Source organism: Nelumbo nucifera, chromosome 1 (assembly GCF_055504915.1).
Source record: "Nelumbo nucifera cultivar China Antique chromosome 1, China Antique-T2T, whole genome shotgun sequence".
NCBI lineage: Eukaryota > Viridiplantae > Streptophyta > Magnoliopsida > Proteales > Nelumbonaceae > Nelumbo > Nelumbo nucifera.
This window is the reverse complement of record NC_142649.1, coordinates 132,449,449-132,464,489: the sequence shown is the minus strand read 5'-3', so window position 1 is coordinate 132,464,489 and position 15,041 is coordinate 132,449,449. Positions and strand designations below refer to the sequence as shown.

The 15,041-nt window shown below is 38.3% G+C and overlaps 1 protein-coding gene across 8 annotated transcripts in view; it reads left to right on the top strand.

The window, feature by feature from the left end:
* Positions 1 to 2,165: 2,165 nt before the first annotated feature.
* Positions 2,166 to 15,041, top strand: part of LOC104608200 (Telomerase activating protein Est1) — a 54,610-nt gene continuing 41,734 nt past the window's right edge. For 2 of the 8 annotated variants that reach the window (XM_010274114.3, XM_088894290.1), the window contains exons 1-5: positions 2,169 to 2,626; positions 4,569 to 4,828; positions 4,943 to 5,548; positions 5,712 to 5,834; positions 5,945 to 6,156. In XM_010274114.3, the coding sequence (XP_010272416.1) occupies positions 4,757 to 4,828; positions 4,943 to 5,548; positions 5,712 to 5,834; positions 5,945 to 6,156 (1,013 nt within the window). In that variant the 5' untranslated portion in view covers positions 2,169 to 2,626; positions 4,569 to 4,756. Of the gene's footprint in view, positions 2,627 to 4,568; positions 4,829 to 4,942; positions 5,549 to 5,711; positions 5,835 to 5,944; positions 6,157 to 15,041 lie in introns of all 8 variants that reach the window. The other 6 variants (XM_088894294.1, XM_010274117.3, XM_088894291.1 and 3 more) reach the window with 6 other exon arrangements.

Sequence of the window (15,041 nt, the reverse complement as noted above, 5' to 3'; positions counted from 1 at the left end):
AAGACATAGCTACAAAAGGGTTCTTTACCTAAGAATACGAGGTTTATGGAACTCTAAAGGAAAGGCGAGGTCTTTGAGAGCAACAACGCTTTGAAGCAAATGGTGGGGGGAATGCGACTAAGTCCCCTATTTAAAGGAAAACGGATGGCCCAAATCGCCTCCAATCCAATGGCCACGGAGCGACTACCTCCACGACCCAGTCAGGCGACCAACACACGTCGCTCGCCTCAGGAAGACGAAATGACGTCAGGCGAGCCAACTAGTCTGCTCGCCGTGTTGTCTACTTCGCCCAACGATCCTGAACTGGAAGCAGCGCAACCTAGTAGGCCTGGTGCCCGTCTTGTTTACGAACACAACACAACAACCCATCCCGTGCATGGTCCTGACCATGAGCCCGCCCCCCACACGGCTCACGGTCTGCCACTAGTCAGACCCGTCTTACTCACAACTAATGCATGACCACCCGTCACCAAGTGTCATCCTCGGCAATCATCGACCGAAGCCGATGCCTCTCACAGGTTTGACTGGGCCCATCAGAGTACAAGATAGGGGCAAGTCTGCCTCACACCCACAACTGATACATGCCTGAACTCTTAGAGGCCGAGGCCGAGGCCTCCGCAAAGCAGAAGGCTCCACGACATTCCTTGGAAGGAAGAGAGAAGACCAAGTCGACACCACTGCAACCAATACTAAGTGCATCCTCAACAAGCCGAAGTCGAAGCCGAGGCTAAGGCCCTTGACAAGGAAGGCCCACCAGTGCCTCTCAGTTAAGACAAGGCACCCTCTTTGGCTGAGGCCGAGGCCCTCATCAGCAAGGCCCATCGATGCCTCCCAGTAAAGATGACGCACTCTCTTCGCCCAAAGCCGAGGTTCTTAGCTTAGACCTCCACCACAACCTCGAGAGTGGGGGGCAAATGATGTAGACGCACATGGCCCAGACCAATAGCACGCACGCGTGTGGTAGATGACAACGCTCAAGGTGGACCCAATAAGGGTGCATGCAAAATAGAGGTCGGCACACGATGCAGGGCCAATGGCGCGGTGGCTTCGGATGGCCGTGCTCCTCAGGACCGAACTGCATCCTGACCGTCCAAGCACACCTACCTCCAGACGACCTCAAGTATAAATAGGGGGTAACCCTCTCAAGGTAGACACCTAGACTTTGTACTACTAAGAACTCTCCAGCTACTTGTGTGGCCGCTTATAGCCATTCCTTACTCAAGCCTCGTTCACCTCCTATTACCCTCAAATTAATTTGATCGTTGGAGTCTCTGACTCAATTAATTTGATCGTTGGAGTCTCTTTCACAGGTCTAACAGGTCTAACCTGTCAACCCTCGGCCACAATAAACCTCAGACTCTTCGGCCATCACTCGACTCGGAAACGAAATTAACTTTGTTGCCCTCCACCCATCTTAGACAGCAACAAATTCTAAAAATTTTCAATATCTTTTAATCTTTGTAACCCGGGGTCGAATGAATATTACGCAAATCAATGGTCTTTCTATAAAGAATTATAGGTTTTAAAAAAGTCGGACTCGAAATTATAACCAGGTGACAGTTCGAACATCCGGATCTACGGCGGTTTGGAAATACTGCCCTACTAACCACATGTATTTACATAATTTTAGGTATTTTCCGTCAAAAACTATATGGAATTCTGTTTCTAGAAGCCGCAAAACAAGCAAAAAGAAAAAAAATCTGCTTTGTATCAACATCAATTATGAAGTTTCCCCACCCACGCCAATTCCAGAATTTAAAAATGTGGTCCATGCTGACTCGTGGGACCCACCGTTGAATTTCCGACCCATCCAGGCAAAGGATTTCACACGGTTGATCAAGATCAGACGCTTGGTAGGCCCGGGCTGGACATTTCCAATCTTATCCAACACCACGTCTGCCATCTGGTCCAGGTTCAAAAATATCGGCCCGGGCCCAAACAGCCACCAACCCACCAAAGACAAAACGCAAAAAATAATTCCCATGCGATGGGGCCACGAGCCCCCAATCCCCGAAACCAAGAATCACGGGGGGCCGTACAATTCGGAGACAAAGCTAACATCATCAATACGGACGAAACAGTTACGATGTAACTTCAACGGTGTATAGAGAAGCATCGAATCACCTTCTCTCTGTACTAAAAAATTGGAATAGAGAGAGAGATGAGGGTAGATGAGATTACTAGCTTAAAACACAAGGGATGATGTCCGCGTAAGTCATCGTCCGATGGATGTCGCTTTACAGTTTACACGATCGTCTCTCGCCCGACAAACAAGGGTAGATAGTCTTCAATCCCCTCCTCATCCGTCACCTTTTCTTTTGTCCATCTCACAGCAAGGTAGCGTCCCTGGCCCAATCTGTATTTTTTAGGCAACTCCATTTCTTCACGCCGAGTCTATCTTCTCCTCTCTCTGTCTGTGCAGTGTGTACTAGTCTTCTTTTGTTGGCTGGAGTTTGGAGCTTGGGACTCTGAAGCTGAAAAGTGAAAACGGAGGTGGGGAAGCTATTAACTTATTGCTTTTAAGATCAGGCATCACTAGGTGTAGTTTGAATTATCATCCCTGATGTGGGTTTTCGAGAATTCTTGTGTTCTTGAAGCCTAGAAGCCCAGAAGGCACTGCGTTCAGGTATATTATTACTAGGTTCCGTTTATTTATTTATATTAGGTAATAATTTAGCTGTTTCTTTGATCTGGGTCTTTTTAAAGGTTTTGTTTTCTAGGGTCTTTGTGTTTTTAATTTATAGTTCTTTTAGTAGAGAAGTTCATGGCTGTTGGTTGAATTGTTGAACTGGGTACTCTCGGTATTTGCTCTCCACAGTGCTTCTTTCTGTGTTTTATCCCTTTGGCTGGTTTTGATTAATGTTCTATAAGGTTGCGTTATTAATTCTGAAAGCTATTCTTGCTGCTTTTAAGTGCTACGTTGTCGAGTACAATTCATTTGTATTAGAGTCTTTCGATGAATTGGGCTTTAGTTGGGTTGCGAATGTTGCAGCAAACTGGACCTTTTAATTTCAGGTTACTGGAATAAATGATAGATACTCTATTAATAAATATGGAAAGCTTCCCAAGTAAAATGTCTGTAATATAGTTTTCTTATTTTCGGCAATGCAACTCTTCCTTGAACTGCAGAATTGGCTCACATGGCTCTCGAGTTTCTTATCTAACAATTTCACTCCAAGAACCATTTCTTATCAATTAGAACAATTTGAGTTAAGTGCATATCTACCATTTGTGAAGGTCTTAGAAAACATGCACTTGAGGCATACAATTACTTGACTCCGCACTGTCTTGGAAAGTTAACAAATAACCGATTTCAACATGGACAGGTTACTCATTTTTCCAATTACAACAAATCTAATAATAACTATGATTCTATGAAGCACGAGGAAAAGAAACTGGATCACTAGAGCACTTCAACATAAGTAGATTAAGATACATTCTATGTTTGGAAGGTTGAAGCCAGAGAAAGGGTTGAGATTTGTGGTACATCTAGCTTATAAGTCAGCATAGCTGAAAAGGCTCCTTTGTGAGGTCGATGTAGCTGAAAAGGCTCCTTTGTGAGGTTGATGTTGGAAATTCATAAAAAAAAGTTGAAGTTGTAAATCAGACAGCTTGGCAGATGTTTTATGATAACTAGCTTACGTTTCATATCTTGTCCACATATTTGTCTTATCGGAGAGTTATACAAATGATGGCCTTCCATCATTTTGGGAGGAGGAAGGGCTACAGATGAGAAGAAATTTTACTCCTTATACAAGGTTTAAAGGCCAACCTACTAAAAATTACACTAATTGAGGTGATTTAAATAGTCATTATAAACAAGATCAGCAGGATTGGTATCTATTCATCAGCTTGACGCCAAGTGTTGCAAAAGAAATGATAATCCTTCACTGTGAAGGAAAGGTTGATTTTTTCACATAGTTTAGTCTTTTCTTTTTCTAAATGATTTTTGTTGGCATATGATTTAAATTATGTAATTCGTACATGAGGCATACCAATGTGACTGTAATGTAAACTTCTTTCCATAGTGGCTACTAATGCCTTGAATACTGAACATCAGTAGCATTATATGGAGTCTAATGTGTTATTATTTGTGAACTTGGCCCATACATTTCCTGGTGTCCCGTGATCAAGGCATAGGAGGCTGCTACTGTAGCCATCTAGCCATACCAGAAGAGTTGCTTCTTTGATATTCTATGTATACAAAATAGAAAAAAGTAGGTAGCATCTTCTAAAAGAGAGGGATAACTTACCAAAAAATCAGGGCTAACTTATGCTGCTCAAAACTGTGATATTTTTGAACACACATAATGTCTTTGGATGTTAATCGAAGTTTCTGTTATAATTCAGAATTTGTTTTCCAACATTCATAGTAATGAATGCACACACAACTTTTAATGCTTTCCATGTGTGGCTGGAGCATGTCTGCATGTGGCATCTAATACTTTTGAGATATCATTCAACATTATCACCAAGTCATGCAAAAATTTTCAGATCTTTTTTTAGTTCATGATCTTTTATTTTTTGATGAATGACATCATTGACTAACATTTGTCTCTTTTTGGTAGATCATCTTCAGACTGAAATGCAGAATAGTTGATTGGTTCTCTCTGGATTCAGCATTCTTTCCTCATCATCAATGAGTAGATTGAATTGATCCTATGATCTGTGTTTGAAGAAGTAACTGTGCTGCAGAAGCCACTTCAACGTTGCATGTTAGGTCTACAAGGTTCCACTGAACAGGTTCATCTACTTAATGACTTCAATGCATGTTAATGCAACAAGTCCTCACAATGATGAAAATGGAACTATTAATCTTATTGTTGAGGTGATTCCTGAAGTTAAAACTGGTCATGACTTTCCCATGTTATGTGATAGAATTTGTCTTTTAAATTTGTAAGAGGATCTATATGGTATCTGATTTTGAAAACTTTTTCTTTAGGCTGTTGATGCAGAAAAACAATTATGGACATCGATCCATTCAAAGGGTCTGTTGCACCCTGATGTTCGGGTATTATACCATAGAGTGCGCTCTATCTATGAGAAAATCATCTTGACTGACCATGAACTGGCAGAGCTTCAAGATATTGAATATTCTCTGTGGCGGGTTCACTATAAGCATATTGATGAATATCGTAATAGAATACTGCAAAGTTCTGTCAATGCAGAAACTATCAACTCGGTGGCACCACAAAATGTTGCTATTGAAAAACATAGCAGCGATAAACTCATGGAAGGGTTTAGGTTATTCCTGTCAGAAGCTACTGAATTTTACCAAGATTTGATCACAAAAATCAAAAGAAGCTATGGACTTCCAAAGGAACTTTTTTACTCCAATGAAGGTTGTTCTTCCAGTTCTGTGGAGTCGACACAAATTTGCAGATGCAGATTTTCATGCCACCGTTGTTTGATCTATCTCGGGGACCTTGCTCGATACAGGGAACTTTGTGGAAATCAAGATGATCAAAAACGTGATTGGTCAATTGCAGCCACCCACTACTTAAATGCATCTATGATTTGGCCAGATAGTGGAAACCCACATAATCAGGTATTTTTTTGTCAGTTCTTTTTCATTCAATTCACATACTGTTGATATTTTGTCATCTTCCTTGAGACATTTAAGTTTCTTTCCCCTTCAGACAATGTTGTTTTTATTGTTATATTTACTTCTTGTAAGATGGGTTCACCATTTTTATAAATGTTACTCTCAGTTTGCTGTACTGGCAATATATGTTAGTGATGAGTTCCTAGCACTGTATCATTGTGTAAGAAGTCTGGCTGTTAAGGAGCCTTTCCCTGATGCCTGGAATAACCTGATTTTACTGTTTGAGAAGGTAAATTTTTGTCTACTTGTTGTGTTGTTTAGTGTTGTCCTTTTCATTTCAAAATGTCTATTTTCTCATCTTGCTAATGACTTTCAATAACTGCCTTTTTGATCCTACAGAATAGGTCCTGTAATTTTAATTCTCTGTCTAAGGAGGTCAGTTTCAACTTCAATAAACCATATGAAAGAATCTATGCTGAAACTAAAGCACATTCTAGAGCCTGTCTTTCTACAAGCAACATGCAGGAAGCAATTGAAGATGTTGGTTGTGTGGAAACTAGATTATGGTCTCTCATAGTTAGGATGATAAGCATGTTTTACTTAAAATCAAGGTAATCATTTCAGAACATATACATAACTTGATAGCTGTAATTTTGTTTTTTTGAATTGATGCATACCTTGGTGACTTAAGCATTTACTTATTTGTTCCTTTTCTTGTAGTATATCTTGGATTTATCCTACCATCCTTCCCTTGTGTAATGATTTTGAATTGTCTTGCATTTCTTTTCCTTTATTAACCAGTTTGTTTTTTACCACTTATATGCTGGTTCATTTGTTGACCTTTCATTTCATTGTCAAAACCTTCATCTTTTCTTCCCCCTTTCAAGTTGGTTTATCGTATTCATGAAGCTTATGATGAATTGAAGTTTAATAGGTATAGACTTTTGAACTTATAGGAAATGTTATTCTTTGATAGAGATGGAGAAGTACTTCATGATATAACCCATCAAACCTGAGATTCTGATTGCTTATAATATTAAATTATAAGATTAATGGGTCAGTAAGAATGTATTATTTATTAGGTCCATATTATTTGCAAAAATAATAAGGTTAATCTATTGTAGATAAATCTCCAGAATTGTAATGAATGCACTGTAAGGACCATCCTTACGTAGTTGTGATAATTATTGGTTATTACTGTATTTTAGTACACAGAGGGGTCCTTCTTTGTCATGCTTTCCATTGGTTGACCTTTCAACCAATATCTTCTATGACTTCTTGTGAATGAATTTTTGCACTGATTCATGGGTTTCTTTTTCAGCATCCCTGTTAGGAGTTGGGTTTTCTTGAATTTGATTTATTTAATTGGTTTTTGGTCATCAAATCCTTTAGCCCATCTCATCAGCTTTATGCATAATTTTAGTCTATCATAGATAAGATTAGTCAATGTAGGACAACCTCAGTAGTCCATCACTTTAATTGGACATCCTTCCACTTGCTAGTGACAAAATGTGTGGAGAGAACCCCAGGGGCATATCAAGAAAATGAGGATGGAGATATGTTATTGTTGCATGGAAACTGACAATGGAGTTGGAATCTGACATGTGTCCAAGTGTCTGACTTGGCAAGATGAGAAAACATGGACTTATACACATGTTATGGAAAAATATATACTATTGATGTTTTTTTTTTTAATTCTAATATTATATACCTTTAAAAAAATGTTGCTTTTGTTACCATGTAATGTTTAATATGAAAATTGGCATTCCTCTTGTACATTAGCTGTTCATTTATGTCAAATAAGCTAGGAGATAGGAAATGTTACATAGAAGTGTCCTCAAGAATCAATGGAGTGTCTGACTCTGAGATGTGTCCCAAATAGAGAGTCAGAGACATCATCCATTTAGGGGAGTCCATGCATGCATGAATAACAAAATGCATTTCCAGACAAAATCCATTAATATTAAAACATACCACTTGCATTTGTACCATACCTTAAAAGTGAAACTAGATTTATAGAATTTCCCAAGAAGTTAATATTTTCTGCCCTTTGACCTTTGGGTAGATCAAGTATCTACACAAAGTTCTGTACATGGTACTCAGAAATAAGAAAGCAAGAGGAAGAAGAGAACAGCAGGTTTTAGAGAAAAATAAAACTACCAAGTACCAATTGGAGAGAAAACTAGTCTCCCAATTAGCCACACCCCTATTTATAATCCAATAGCCAATAGAAAGATTACAATTCTGCCCCCATTTAAATAATAAAAAGAAAAAGACATATAGCCCAGATGTAAAATTGTAAATAAACTAAAGTGGCAACTAAATGAAACAATTCAACAACCACTCTCTTAACAGTATCACTGTCTCTGCTCTTCTTGAAACTAATGCTTAAGTATACAACCTTTCCTCTAGCTGTTTGGTTCTGCAATCATGCTATAGGAAATGATTTAATTCCTAAATTGCTTTTTCTGTCATGTACACCATATACTTCACTTGTCTATATCAATGTCATTGACAATTATTTTCTTAAGTAAATTAAATTCTTTTTATTTAGATCCTCTAGGATAGTTTTTTTTATTTTGAATCTTAAGGTCTACATCTTTATATGGTTGGTTCTCAATTATTTGTTTATTTATGATTCTTTCATCTCTGCTGATGAAAAATATTTCTTTTTCTTTTATGGTTGTACTGTACCATAAAATATTATTAGAAGGGAGGTTGATAGGGAGATTTCATGGAGTGGGTAAACATTTGTGACCAAATGATCTGTAAATCCCACCTAACCCTAACGAGTTGCTATTTGCAGTGAGGGGTTATTAGTGAATGCAAAACTCAAGTTTGATTATGGCACTAGTGGTTCGTTAATATTTTTTGCATGTATTTCAAGGCCTTCTTATGGTGGTTACTCTGTTTCATACTTGATGTCTGGTACTTTTTTTTTTTTTTTGGGAGGGGGGGGGGGAGGGGGTTCTCATGCCCTTATTTTTTTTTCCGGAAATTGAAGTCACATCCATGAAGTATGAGTAAATCTCCTTACATATTCTCATTAGAGATTCAAATGTCTGTTTATTCTGTGCTTTGCAAATACTCCAAAAATCTGCAATTGGAATAATCATTGTTTATTTGCAATGGGAAAACGGTAATTAGATTTGCTATCTTTCCAACCTTCTAATGAGCATGAGTTTTTCATTTTCTGTTGGATTATTGATTATCTCTTTAACTTGCTGGAAGATCTTTTTGAGATCTATGATAATTTTACCATCTTTCCCTCAGAATTCCAACATTTCAAAATGTGCCAATCCTTTTACCAATCCAAAAAATAACATTTTGGATTTTGGGAAAAAAATTATAATTTGATTGCACCAGTGGTTATAATTTTAGGGGCACTTTTGGTTATTTCCGAATTTCACTTAAGGTTCAATATAGGAATAAATGAAAATGGTAATTGAGGTTCCTTAGGTCTCTACTTTCTTATAACTAGTTGTTATCAGATGTTTGTTTGGATGAGCTAACTAGGCATTTGTAGGAGGGCATAGTTTGTTGTATGTTGTTTGCCAAGTACATGGTAGTAATTCATGAATGGCATTTGATAAATCTGAAAAGTTAAAAAGATATTATGTCTGAAATCTGAAAAGCAGCATAGATGCCTTTATACTTTTTAGAGGCTCTGAATAGATAAGGTTTTTGTGTTGGATCAACTCATCTGAAATTGCTTGATTTTACTGTTTTACCCCTAGAATAGAACAAACTATTTGGTAATTTTGAGTTCAGTTTGCACTATTTCATAAAATACTTAATAATTAATACGAATAAAAAATAAAAATAATAGAATATTTAATTTTTAATATGAATAAAAATTATAATTTATTATTATCAACATAATATTGAAAAATACAAATAAATTCCATGAAGCAATGAAAAAGTAATAATTAGCAAAATAATATCTTAAAAAGTAATAAAATAGTTAATAATTAATAAAAATTAAAATATTTAATAATTAATACAAATAAAAAAATATAAATAATTTAAAATTTAAAATAAGTTATTAAAAATTAAAATAATATTCAAAATTACAAATAAATTCCATGAAGCAATGAAAAATATTTAATAATTAGCAATGGAGCAGAAATGGAGTAGTTGCTTTGATGCTAGTGGTGCTCTGTTTTACATCAGTTGCAACGGCAGAGAATGGGGCGGAGATGACGACAATGATGGGGAGTGGAGAAGAGGTAGAGAGATTGACTGAGAGAGAGGGATCAAGTGAGAGGGAAGAATGGGATTTGAGAGGCAGAACCGTTCTATTCATAGTCTATTGGATTCTCTATGGTGTGATATGCTGGTCTTTGTGACCTCTAAAGCACTTTAGGGTTTCTTCTTTTGAAGAAATGAGGGATGTTTTTGTGGTTGGCAATATTAGCGTCGACATGTTGGTGCCCGGTCCAACATTATGCTCGTATGATCAAGGATGATGAGGACGGAACCAACGACGCATTTCACAGTGGTCCTGAAGCTTCCCGCTTCTAAGAGGAACGATATAACTTGCAAAGCTTGGATGAGATTTGAGAGGAAGAAGCAACTGGAGTTTTGAGCTAGTGAGTCTCCTCTTCGTTCGAGAGTTGTTGAGGTTTTCGACAAATTGTGTAGTCTATAGTAGTAGATTTTTATTATTTATTGTTTAGATAGGAAGTGGGGACCACAACACTCTTGTTGGGTCCTTTTTGAGTAGTTATTTTAAATGTTTTATGTTGTTTTATGTGTTAGCTGCTCTATAAGGGCATATTGGTCTTTGTACTCTTTATTATTTTAGACTATAAATAATAGTGAAGAGGGCGGCCAGCATTATTGCTCTCTTTTCTCTCAAATCTCTTCTCTTCTCTTCTTCAAGAAATATTCATTTCTTTTACAGATTTTTTATTTCAACACTTTTCTACTTGGTATCAAAGCCAGGCTAGGGTTTCTTGAAGTTTTTTCCATGCAGTCCTAGATCAGTCGATTGCATGAGGAGATAAATGGCTGATTGATCTACTTCAGATTGCCCAGTTCTTGGTTTTTTTTGGTGTGGTCTAGTCATCAGGAGGGTGATCTATGTTTTGGCATCAAAATCAGGAAGAACTGGAGTGCGGGGAAGAGTCCTAGTCAAGCTGGACTCTTTAATTTTGATATGATCTTGGGCGCTTAGTTATTGTTGGACTTCTCTAGGTATTCTATAGGGGGCGGTTAGCTTTCTGGAATTTTCTGGGCCTTCTAGAGTGGCAGATTCACTTTTCTCTCCGGTGGGAGACAATGGGAAGAGAGAGATTTCTCTCCGGATAGGGTTTTCTTCTTCCAGAAAGGTTTGTTACCTTTGTGTGTGAGATTGATTTGATCTTAGAGGCTCTCTACCTAATTATTTTTTGCTTTTGAACTGTTTGAAGTAAAATGGAGAGCTAGAGTACCGAGTAGAAGTTCACTGGTAACATGGGTTTGGGTGTTGGAGGTAGTAGTGATATTTTTTGGGTCTGGAATTATTATTACAGTGAAATTTGATGGTACAAATTATCTAGAATGGGCACAATCAACCAAGATGGTCATTGATGCTCGTGGGAAACTGGGGTACATCATTGGGGGAGGAGAAGTAACCTGATACAGATCCCTCTCGGAGGGTACATGAGAATTACATGGTGATGACCTGGTTGTGTAACTCTATGTTACTTCACATTGGTAAATTTTTTTGTGGGCTAATACTGCAAAGGAGATTTGGGATTGAGTGACTGAAACTTATTCCTAGAAGCAAAATGTAGCTAGAGCCTATCAGTTAGGGAATCAAGTGATTAGTACAAAACAGGGAGATAGACCTCTTGCCACCTATTTCTCCATGCTGAAAATAGCGTTTTTGTGCTCTTGGCTGGGTTGAACCCTGAATTTGACATTGCTAGGCAACATCTCCTTTCTAGAGAAAGTGTGACTCTTTCTCAAGCTTATACCTTTGTCTCTGGGGAGGAATTCACGTTGAGACAGCTTGGGATTGATCAGTCAGTTATGGTTAGTACAGTTAAATCTAAGCGAAATGGAGACATGGGGAGTAGTGAGGCTAGGAAGGAGGACAAGAAGGACTTGGTGTGTGACTGTTTCAAGAAAACTAAGCATGCCAGAGACACTTGTTGGAAGCTTTATCCTCATCTCGTACCAACTCGGATCAAGAACAAGAAGGGAAATGCAAATGTGGTAATTACAAGAGACCCTTCAGGACCCCCTCTCCTAGGTTGATATGGAGTCCATTGCAGCAGCAACAGTGAGGACTGAATTGGAAAAGTATAAACAGCTTATGAATAAGGATTCAGCTAGTTCTAATTCTTTAGATGGGCAGAACAATGCATGAGCCAACCATACTACCTTTGCTCATACAGGTAGTTCACATGCAATTGCAAATCATGTATCCACCTCAGGTAAGGAGAGACCTCCCTGGATTATAGACTCAGGAGCATTTGAAGATATGACCAATATATCTACCCTTTTTAGTTCTTATTACCTGTGCTCTGGTAGAGATAGAGTCTCTACAGCAGATGTTTCCCATATTTTCATTGCTAGGAAAGGGACAGTTAGAGTGACTAATGACATTACTTTATCCTCTGTCTCACATGTCCCTAAACTCCACACTAATCTTCTTTCAATAAGCTCTCTAATAAAAAGTTTGAACTATTTAGTGACCTTTTTTCTTGGTAATTGTGTTTTACAGGGTCTGGAATCAAAGAGGACGATTGGGAGTGGTCGTGAGGTGAATGGAGTCTACCTTCTGGATGAGATTTCGAGACATCAGAGCCATCATGTTAGTAGCAGCAGTAGTAGTGGATGGATCAAAGTCAGTGAGTTAGATTATGCTCTAGCATAATTGTTTTTGTTTCCAAAGTTGTTTGAGTCTGTTCAGTTGTCTAGTTTGGAATGTGAAAGTTGTCAGCTGGGAAAGCATTGTAGATATTCTTTTAAACCAAGTAATAAAAGTTCATTTGCTTTTGATATTGTTCACACTGATGTATGGGGTCCTTTTCACATTTTTTCCATGGGTGGTTACCACTATTTTCTCTTGTTTGTGGATGATCATACATGGTATTCTTAGATATATTTGATAAGATCACGTGATGAAGTACCCATTTTGGTGCGACAGTTCTACCAAATGGTTCTCACACAATTTGGAGTGAGAACTAAAGTCTTCAGATCAGATAATGCAAGAGAATACTATGAGAAGGACCCAACAAGAGTGTTGTTAGTGTTATGGGTCAGTATATGTATGTGCCTCGGGTTCAACACGGGGAAACCATTGAGAGGATGGATACTTGCATACCTGAAGAAGCATCTTGGCAGAGGGATTCTTTTCTCAAACCATGAAAATTTAAAGTTGGAGTCCTACATAGGTGCAGATTGGGCAAGTTGCTTAGACGATAGGGGATCTACATCAAAGGTATGCACCTTTGTGGGAGGAAACTTGGTCTCTTGGAAGAGTAAAAAACAGTTAATTGTGGCTAGATCAAGTGCAGAGGCTGAATATAGATCTATGGCTTATGGTGTTTCAAAACTACTTTGGGTGAGATCTCTACTGAGTAAGATTGGAATAAAAGTTGAGGAGTCCATGATGTTATATTGTGACAACCAAGCTACAATCAATATTGCCCACAATTCAATTCAGCATGACAAGACTAAACACATTGAGGTTGACAGGCACTTTATAAGAGAAAGGGTGACAACTGGAGAAGTCTGCTTGCCTTATGTCTCCTCTAAACTACAGTTGGCTGATGTCTTCACCAAAGGGGTTGCAAAGAACAAGCTTGAATACAATCTACGCAAGTTAGGAATGTGTGACATTTACTCCCAACTTCAGGGGGAGTGTAGAGGTTTTGGACAAATTGTGTAGTCTATAGTAGCAATTTTTGATTATTTATTGTTTAGATAGGAAGTGGGGACCATAACACTCTTGTTGGGTCCTTTTTGAGTAGTTATTTTAAATGTTTTATGCTGTTTTATGTGTTAGCCACCCTATAAGGGCATATTGGTCTTTGTACTCTATTATTTTAAACTATAAATGATAGTGAGAAGGCAGCCAGCATTATTGCTCTCTTTTCTCTCAAATCTCTTCTCTTCTCTTTCTCCTTTCTTCTCTTCTTCAAGAAATATTCTTTTCTTTTATAGATTTTTTATTTCAGCACTTTTCTACTAGAGCAGCAAATTGAATAAGCTTTGATCGGGTTTAAATGGGGTCATAATATGTCATTTCGAAAAATGTTGAGGATATTTTGGTCTTTTGGCCAGGTCTGAAACGCGTCTGGCTGTGTTCAGTGCCTGGCCTGTGTCTTATTAGTTCAGATCTGAAAAGACCTCTATTCAAACACACACCCAAACACGTCTGGTGTCTGAAAAGCAATGTTTTCAGACTTCAGAGGTCTGAAAGGTGTTATAAAATGCCACCTAAAGAAAAGTTAATCTGGTGACGAGGTAACAAGTTGGCTGTACACCTGCTGATGCCATCTGTATGGTCACTGATGTCAGTAGTCCTTCAGGAAGCATGCTAGCACAATACAATTTTGAGGGCTCTAATACCAATTTGTGACTTACGGTGTTTTGTGTGAAGAAGAAGAAAGGAGGTATTGGCATGAATGGGTGAGAATCAGAGTTGGATTCCACACCCTCATCAACTCAAGTATTAGAATGGTACTATTAAAATAAAGCCCCTTTATTGTTAATAGGTGACAGTCAATCAGTCTAACTACAAAGACAAATGCCCTTGGAACCATTCAGCCATCTCTACAAAGCTGAAAGTTAGACAAGTAGCTCGGCATTTGCTCCTCTTGGCTTAATTTGGAGCAGTCACACTGGCCTCAAAAGTTTCCTTTCTGATCTGGTTCCTTGCCTTGGGCGAAAGTCTTACCAAAGATGACCTGATCAGAAGAGGAATCCAAATTCAAGATCCCAGGCATGTGTTCTGTGGAGGTTCACTGGAGACAGCTGACCATCTTTTTATCCACTGCACTCCTTTTTTGTTTTCTGAACAACATCTGCTGCAGTCTCTCTTAAAGAATTTGGTTGCATTTTATTTGAGCTGTTGGTTTATCCTGGGTACAGCCAGGCTCTATCCCAGCTCTGCTAACTGCTATCCTCCTGGAGAATTAGGAGCCTCAGCAGCCGAAGAAGAATAGTGTGGGACCTGATTCCAGCTGTGGTGATGTGGGTACTATGGTCTGAGAGGAACAATAGGATTTTCAAAGCCAAATCCCCAAAGGAAGATGAGATCCTTTGCAAGATAATTTGCAAGATTACTTCCTGGTGCTTAGCTGTTAAGAAGTTTGCTTTCCTAAAGTTTTTATGTTGCTGAGAGAGAAATGTTTGTATAGCATCTACTGTTTGACTTCTCTCTGTTTTCCCTTATTGCTGTATTTCTCCATGGTTTTGCCTTACACAGGCATGGGGGTGGTGTCTTTCATGTAACAAGATTTTACCTTACCTTCTATTAAAAAAAAAAGAAGAAAAA